Source organism: Oncorhynchus gorbuscha, linkage group LG09 (genome assembly GCF_021184085.1).
Source record: "Oncorhynchus gorbuscha isolate QuinsamMale2020 ecotype Even-year linkage group LG09, OgorEven_v1.0, whole genome shotgun sequence".
Taxonomy (NCBI): domain Eukaryota; kingdom Metazoa; phylum Chordata; class Actinopteri; order Salmoniformes; family Salmonidae; genus Oncorhynchus; species Oncorhynchus gorbuscha.
This window is the reverse complement of record NC_060181.1, coordinates 21456316-21464818: the sequence shown is the minus strand read 5'-3', so window position 1 is coordinate 21464818 and position 8503 is coordinate 21456316. Positions and strand designations below refer to the sequence as shown.

At 38.9% G+C, this 8503-nt stretch overlaps 2 protein-coding genes across 2 annotated transcripts; both read left to right on the top strand.

Annotated features, from left to right (window-relative positions):
* Positions 1–360: 360 nt before the first annotated feature.
* LOC124044329 (forkhead box protein H1-like) lies at positions 361–1365 on the top strand. Its single transcript, XM_046363989.1, has 3 exons — positions 361–668; positions 780–875; positions 988–1365. Exons 1-3 carry the CDS (start codon positions 495–497, stop codon positions 1363–1365), a joined length of 648 nt encoding a protein of 215 aa, XP_046219945.1. The 5' UTR covers positions 361–494.
* Positions 1366–6478: 5113 nt separating this feature from the next.
* Positions 6479–7560, top strand: LOC124043047 (forkhead box protein H1-like). The gene is made up of 3 exons (XM_046361227.1): positions 6479–6786; positions 6898–6993; positions 7106–7560. Exons 1-3 carry the CDS (start codon positions 6613–6615, stop codon positions 7481–7483), a joined length of 648 nt encoding a protein of 215 aa, XP_046217183.1. The 5' UTR covers positions 6479–6612; the 3' UTR covers positions 7484–7560.
* The last annotated feature ends 943 nt before the right edge of the window (positions 7561–8503 follow it).

Sequence of the window (8503 nt, the reverse complement as noted above, 5' to 3'; positions counted from 1 at the left end):
CTAGACGAATCCAGTGGTACAACCCAGAAGTATGTAGCTCAACCACACAATGTTTACAAGGGGTTAAAAGTCTTAAATCATGCCAGGGCAACAGTGGGACTCTACCGACTTATAATGGGGAACAATAAAGCATACAAAACGCATGAACTAGTACTGGACAATATCAGCATTTTGAGTAAACAGGCTGCACGTTTGTCATATAACTGATTACTTAATAATAACGAACATTATAGTCGAACCCTGGTCAAATAAAAATAAGAAAATCCTAAAGAGAAGGACAAACTGTACATGTCCCCCCTCAGCGCCCCGCCCCTTAACACCTTCTCTCAGTATGAAAAGGTCCTATAGGCCTAGTTAATGTAGAATTTTTGTCCTATTGTTCTAGCAGGACATATATCCAGAGGTCAGCCCAGGTTAACAGTTCCACTGAGCAAGGTCCTGATATCAGTGCTCTGTGTGACACTTGGTGTGAGAAGAACTCTACAACGAAAAAGATGCAGAACGTAACAGAGAACATCATGGGAACTCTCCTACCTCCACAGGCTCCGTCCAACGTTGTTCAGCGAAGTAAGAACCAACGTTATGGCAAGAGGAAGAGCACAACCTATCTGGGACTGATTGCTTATGTCATACAGGACTCTCCAGACAAGATGCTCACATTTACTCAGGTAAAACCAATATATTTGATCACCCAGGGTGTAATTTCAATTGTGTTCTGAAAAGGAATTACTGGTCCTTAATTAATGACGAGTGCTAATATGGAGTGTTATCATTTGTAGTTGATGGACAAGTTGGGAGCTTTCCTCTCAGGAGACAGAAAAGGCATCGAGAACAACATCAGGGTCTGCTTATCATCCAACGATTGTTTTGTCAAGGTATGTCCACAATAATTATATCAACTGTATCAGACCGTACTTATTGTATCTTTTATTCAACCACCCTGAGATCAACAGACATTCATTTGTTGATCGTGTTTATCTATTTCAGGTTCCAGTCAGTCCATATATGTCAAACTCAAAAAAGAACTTCTGGAAATTCGACGAGAGGCAAATAACAGCGAAGATGGCAAGACGCCACTTCAAGGGCATACTGGACTTGTTCCCCGAGTTGGCCACCAAAGTGCGAATGGAGGCAGAACAGATATCAGAACGCTCTGCCGCGGTCTTCTCACCAAAACCAACCCTCGCCAGCCCTCAAATGCAGAATAATAATGAGGTGAACTTTAGCAGTCCTTTCTCCATCGAATCCATCTTGAAATACTCCAGACCCAACGCTGCTCCTCGTTTTGCCGACCCACCGCCTCACTGTTATTTGAAGTACCCTGTGCCCAGGTACGCTTGTGATGCTCACCATTTTGGATTGTAACTAACTTTTTTCTTCATTTATTTTCATCGTGCACTGTTAACTTTTGTGTATTTTTTCAATAAAGTCTACTTGGAAAATAAAATTATGCAATCCAATTATTTTAATTGATATGATAGCTGGGTAAATTAAAAAGCGCCCTGCTGGGCACAGACATCAGTTCGACCTCTATATTTGATTTACATTTGTTTGAGTTGTTGAATTAAAGGTGAATCAGCAAAACATTTCACAATGTCATTGGATTTAGTTTAAAAGTTTATTGAAAAAAATACGAAATGTCATTGCATTGATGACTTCTCAAATCCAGTTAGTTTTACACGTTAATTCAACGTCACCACATAGATTTTTGTGGTCGAAATGACGTGGAAACACCGTTGATTCAACCAGTTTTGGAACAGTACTGTATCCTCATGTTTCTTCCAGACACTAATCAAGAGATATCCATGGCTAAATAGACAATATTTATTATATACACACTTTCTATCGAAAATCTAATGGCCTATGTTCGTTTTGAACTTGTATTTGAAGTTGCATAGATCTATTTAAATGATTATAAACTGGGTGTTTCAAGCACTGGATGCAGATTGGCTGACAGCCGTGGTACATCAGACCTATACCATGGGTATGACAAAATATTTATTTTTACTGCTATAATTACGTTGATAACCAGCGTATACTAGCAATAAGGCACCTATGAGGTTTGTGGTATAAAGTATGGCCAATATACCACGGCTAAGGGCTGTATCCAGGCACTCCACGTTGCGTCCTGCGTTATAACAGCCCTTAGCCGTGGTATGTATTTTGGCCATATATCACACATCCTCGTGCCTTATTGCTCAATTATGCCCTCGAAGCCACTGTTTGGAGGATATTTTGGCCAATATTTGCCAAACCATGCCAATATACCCTCCAACATCGGCTTCGAGGGCATTAGCACTTTTATACCACGGGTTACAAACATATTCAAATAATTGACATATTTTCGTTAAAAACGTTATTTTGATGAATTTATTCATACTATTTCATCCTTCCACAATATATAGTCCGGACACAAATCTAGGGTTGCTAACCAAGCCGGCTGGTTGATCATTCTATAGGTTCGGTTGCGAGAGACGTGACGCAGTCGTTCAGTTTCTGTATCTATGGATTCGACCCAGTCGTTTGTTCTAAATGTACCATTGCCATACTTGCTGGCAACGTTCTTATGCCTTACTTGCTAGCTAACCAACTACGGCTAATTTACAGTCAAAAAGTGCAGTCAGAATAACAACAAAGTAGCCGCATTTCCTTTCCTGTGGTGGTCCTCATGAGAGCCAGTTTCATCATAGAGCTTGATAGTTTTTGCGACCGCACTTGAAGAAACGTTCAAGGTTCTTGACATTTTCCGCATTGACTGAACTTCATGTCTTATTAAAGTAGTGACTGTCGTTTCTCTTTGCTTATTTTAGCTGTTCTTGCAATAATATGGACTTGGTCTTTCACCAAATATGGCTATCTTCTGTATACTACCCCTATCTCGTCACAACACAAATGATTGGCTCAAACGCATTAATAAGGAAATAAATTAATTCCACAAATGAACTTTTAACAAAACACACCTGTTATTTGAAACCCATTCCAGGTGACTACCTCATGAAGCTGGTTGAGAATCTCAAATATAAAATCGATTTGATTTGTTGAACACTTTTTGGTTACTACATGATTCCATGTGTTATTTCATAGTTTGATATATTCACTATTATTCTACAATGTAAAAATGAGTAGGTGTGTCCAATCTTTTGACTGGTACATTACCAGTCAAACGTTTGGACACACCTACTCCCCTGCATCTCAGTTGGATTTATAAAACAGGGTGATTTATGGAGCCCAATTTGGCAATGTGGTCGTACATTCCTCTCCCAATGTTATAACAGCCCTTAGCCGTGGTATGTATTTTGGCCATATATCACACATCCTCGTGCCTTATTGCTCAATTATACCCTCGAAGCCAGTGTTTGGAGGATATTTTGGCCAATATTTGCCAAACCATGCCAATATACCCTCCAACATCGGCTTCGAGGGCATTAAGCACTTTTATACCACGGGTTACAAACATATTCAAATAATTGACATATTTTCGTTAAAAACGTTATTTTGATGAATTTATTCATACTATTTCATCCTTCCACAATATATAGTCCCGACACAAATCTAGGGTTGCTAACCAAGCCGGCTGGTTGTTCATTCTATAGGTTCGGTTGCGAGAGACGTGACGCAGTCGTTCAGTTTCTGTATCTATGGATGCGACCCAGTCGTTTGTTCTAAATGTACCATTGCCATTCTTGCTGGCAACGTTCTTATGCCTTCCTTGCTAGCTAACCAACTACGGCTAATTTACAGTCAAAAAGTGCAGTCAGAATAACAACAAAGTAGCCGCATTTGCTTCAGCTGTTTCCAAGGGACATTTATTTGGAACATATACTGCAAAGGTTTCAAACTCATTCCACAGAGACCCTGGGAGTTTCGCTTCACCCTTGTACTTGATTGATGAATTAAGGTCACTAATTAGTAAGGAACTTCCAATTCCTGGTTGTCTAGGGCTTCATTGAAAGGAAAGATCTGTGTATATGTAGAGATCACATTTCAATATAAAAGTGTAAACCATTTAAGAGCACATAGAAACAGCCCAACTCTTGATTCACCGGAATTTGTATTGGAGGACAAATTGCACCACATACTCCTCTTACGCAGTGGTACGAACTCTCAACACCCAAGTCAACCAAATGGTCAATTGTAGTCTCCAGCTGTATAACCTACACTCAAGATGATAAGGCATATTGGATCATTACAGGGGAAACGGTAAGAAGTGTTATGGTCACCTCTCATTTGACAAATATTGTAGCTTATACCCTATTTGACATCATCTAAAATGTTTGTGTGGTGCCCATCCATCATCAGTTGAGACAGTATACTGCTGAATACAAGGTGGTTGTCAGTTAAATCATAGACATCGAATTCATAGAATTGGCCTATCCTTTCAGACGCCTGAAATTTAGCTGGTAAACCATTGACATTTAAATTGAATTAAAACTGTAACTTCCAATTACTACCAGAAAGATGGCGGCTGGTCCACCCATTTTCAAATGTCAATTTGAATGGGAATGTTTATTCTATTGTCTATATTTCTATTATTTCAATCCGTTTCCTATGGAAGATTGACAGTTGAATTTATAACAATGGATATCCCCACTCAAGTCAACATTCTCTGATGTGTGGACCTAAAAACATCTTTGTGGTACCATTTAAAATGTTAGTACATTTATTTGAAACCCATTCCAGGTGACTACCTCATGAAGCTGTTTGAGAATCTCAAATATAACATCGATTTGATTTGTTAAACAATTTTTGGTTAACGACATGATTCCATGTGTTATTTCATAGTTTGATATATTCACTATTATTCTACAATGTAAAAATGAGTAGGTGTGTCCAATCTTTTGACTGGTACATTACCAGTCAAACGTTTGGATACACCTACTCCCCTGCATCTCAGATGGATTTATAAAACAGGGTGAGCCTGTTATGGAGCCCAACTTGGCAATGTGGTCGTACATTCCTCTCCCAATGTTAACACTCAGAATCACTTAACACTGAGAACTACAGGACAGTGGAGTCTATACAGTGAGACAGTTTGTGAATCAGAGCTGTTCAGCAAAGGAGAGGGCTATCCTGGGTTTACATTTACATCATGTTACTAAACATATGTAGCTTAATATACTGTATATTTAAACATAATATCATTACTTAGGCCTACTACTATTGTATATGTCAAATATATATTAAACACCCATGCATATATTTAATATGTCCTATGATTAAAGGCCTCAGTGTTCAATTTCTGGCTAATAGTAGTCTTTCTCTTTCCCCATCACATTGTCTTCAAGGTTAGAAGGGGCACATGGTGGTGAGTGCTGTGACTGTGGATGTTGGAGTGTACATATTACTCTAAGAAGAATGGATTTTATAGATTTGATTCATTTAGATAGTTTTCTGAGTGTGACTGACCAATAAATTGCTTGGTTATGTATTTTAAAAGCCCAATAAAATCACACAGGAATGTTACAGAATCAATACACAATAGACACATAGCCAGGGCTGGTAGAGTATAGTTATATGTCAAAGAAGGTTAAAGTCTTAGTGGAAGATTTATTAAGGTACTGCTACATGGGCCACTTTCAAAGAATTTGTTATCAAAGGAAATACTCATATGCCTTCACCACCAGTTAGCTACAACTACACAGACATAAATAATTGCATTCATCAGTTTCATTGACAAATGTCAATACATTTAAAAAGGTCAGCCACAGTAAAAATCTGATTCAAATGATTTTTTCCCGAATGCTGTAAGTACAGAAATGGTTTGCTCAGACAGAGATGAATATAGTCAGTGACAACTCTGTGGAGTTTTGTTGTTGGGAGTTAAGGGTTTGTGATAGCAACTATTTATAATATTACAATATTATCGAAACTATGTTCTAGGATTTCCTAGGATCTTCTATGAAGAACCTCGTATCTACTAATTACTCTTCTGTAGCTTGTGAGCCTAATTGACCAAAGCATGCTGCATGCATGTTCGTGAGAGTGTCAGCTTTACATAACTTTGAATAGCTTTTAATTCTGACTCTACATACGTTTTTGTCAACAACAAAAAAGACCCAGCCCCTTGTCTCACCATCACCGCTCTAGCTCAGTTAATCACATGGTTGACCCAGACACACTAGACGAATCCAGTGGTACAACCCAGAAGTATGTAGCTCAACCACACAATGTTTACAAGGGGTTAAAAGTCTTAAATCATGCCAGGGCAACAGTGGGACTCTACCGACTTATAATGGGGAACAATAAAGCATACAAAACGCATGAACTAGTACTGGACAATATCAGCATTTTGAGTAAACAGGCTGCACGTTTGTCATATAACTGATTACTTAATAATAACGAACATTATAGTCGAACCCTGGTCAAATAAAAATAAGAAAATCCTAAAGAGAAGGACAAACTGTACATGTCCCCCCTCAGCGCCCCGCCCCTTAACACCTTCTCTCAGTATGAAAAGGTCCTATAGGCCTAGTTAATGTAGAATTTTTGTCCTATTGTTCTAGCAGGACATATATCCAGAGGTCAGCCCAGGTTAACAGTTCCACTGAGCAAGGTCCTGATATCAGTGCTCTGTGTGACACTTGGTGTGAGAAGAACTCTACAACGAAAAAGATGCAGAACGTAACAGAGAACATCATGGGAACTCTCCTACCTCCACAGGCTCCGTCCAACGTTGTTCAGCGAAGTAAGAACCAACGTTATGGCAAGAGGAAGAGCACAACCTATCTGGGACTGATTGCTTATGTCATACAGGACTCTCCAGACAAGATGCTCACATTTACTCAGGTAAAACCAATATATTTGATCACCCAGGGTGTAATTTCAATTGTGTTCTGAAAAGGAATTACTGGTCCTTAATTAATGACGAGTGCTAATATGGAGTGTTATCATTTGTAGTTGATGGACAAGTTGGGAGCTTTCCTCTCAGGAGACAGAAAAGGCATCGAGAACAACATCAGGGTCTGCTTATCATCCAACGATTGTTTTGTCAAGGTATGTCCACAATAATTATATCAACTGTATCAGACCGTACTTATTGTATCTTTTATTCAACCACCCTGAGATCAACAGACATTCATTTGTTGATCGTGTTTATCTATTTCAGGTTCCAGTCAGTCCATATATGTCAAACTCAAAAAAGAACTTCTGGAAATTCGACGAGAGGCAAATAACAGCGAAGATGGCAAGACGCCACTTCAAGGGCATACTGGACTTGTTCCCCGAGTTGTCCACCAAAGTGCGAATGGAGGCAGAACAGATATCAGAACGCTCTGCCGCGGTCTTCTCACCAAAACCAACCCTCGCCAGCCCTCAAATGCAGAATAATAATGAGGTGAACTTTAGCAGTCCTTTCTCCATCGAATCCATCTTGAAATACTCCAGACCCAACGCTGCTCCTCGTTTTGCCGACCCACCGCCTCACTGTTATTTGAAGTACCCTGTGCCCAGGTACGCTTGTGATGCTCACCATTTTGGATTGTAACTAACTTTTTTTCTTCATTTATTTTCATCGTGCACTGTTAACTTTTGTGTATTTTTTCAATAAAGTCTACTTGGAAAATAAAATTATGCAATCCAATTATTTTAATTGATATGATAGCTGGGTAAATTAAAAAGCGCCCTGCTGGGCACAGACATCAGTTCGACCTCTATATTTGATTTACATTTGTTTGAGTTGTTGAATTAAAGGTGAATCAGCAAAACATTTCACAATGTCATTGGATTTAGTTTAAAAGTTTATTGAAAAAATACGAAATGTCATTGCATTGATGACTTCTCAAATCCAGTTAGTTTTACACGTTAATTCAACGTCACCACATAGATTTTTGTGGTCGAAATGACGTGGAAACACCGTTGATTCAACCAGTTTTGGAACAGTACTGTATCCTCATGTTTCTTCCAGACACTAATCAAGAGATATCCATGGCTAAATAGACAATATTTATTATATACACACTTTCTATCGAAAATCTAATGGCCTATGTTCGTTTTGAACTTGTATTTGAAGTTGCATAGATCTATTTAAATGATTATAAACTGGGTGTTTCAAGCACTGGATGCAGATTGGCTGACAGCCGTGGTACATCAGACCTATACCATGGGTATGACAAAATATTTATTTTTACTGCTATAATTACGTTGATAACCAGCGTATACTAGCAATAAGGCACCTATGAGGTTTGTGGTATAAAGTATGGCCAATATACCACGGCTAAGGGCTGTATCCAGGCACTCCACGTTGCGTCCTGCGTTATAACAGCCCTTAGCCGTGGTATGTATTTTGGCCATATATCACACATCCTCGTGCCTTATTGCTCAATTATGCCCTCGAAGCCACTGTTTGGAGGATATTTTGGCCAATATTTGCCAAACCATGCCAATATACCCTCCAACATCGGCTTCGAGGGCATTAGCACTTTTATACCACGGGTTACAAACATATTCAAATAATTGACATATTTTCGTTAAAAACGTTATTTTGATGAATTTATTCATACTATTT

Excerpts from the sequence above, each read along its gene's own strand:
- LOC124044329 (XM_046363989.1), top strand. The coding sequence starts at position 495 with ATGCAGAACGTAACAGAGAACATCATGGGAACTCTCCTACCTCCACAG. Across the intron at positions 669-779 it reads AGATGCTCACATTTACTCAG|TTGATGGACAAGTTGGGAGC; the intron begins GTAAAACCAATA and ends TATCATTTGTAG. Across the intron at positions 876-987 it reads CCAACGATTGTTTTGTCAAG|GTTCCAGTCAGTCCATATAT; the intron begins GTATGTCCACAA and ends TATCTATTTCAG.
- LOC124043047 (XM_046361227.1), top strand. The coding sequence starts at position 6,613 with ATGCAGAACGTAACAGAGAACATCATGGGAACTCTCCTACCTCCACAG. Across the intron at positions 6,787-6,897 it reads AGATGCTCACATTTACTCAG|TTGATGGACAAGTTGGGAGC; the intron begins GTAAAACCAATA and ends TATCATTTGTAG. Across the intron at positions 6,994-7,105 it reads CCAACGATTGTTTTGTCAAG|GTTCCAGTCAGTCCATATAT; the intron begins GTATGTCCACAA and ends TATCTATTTCAG.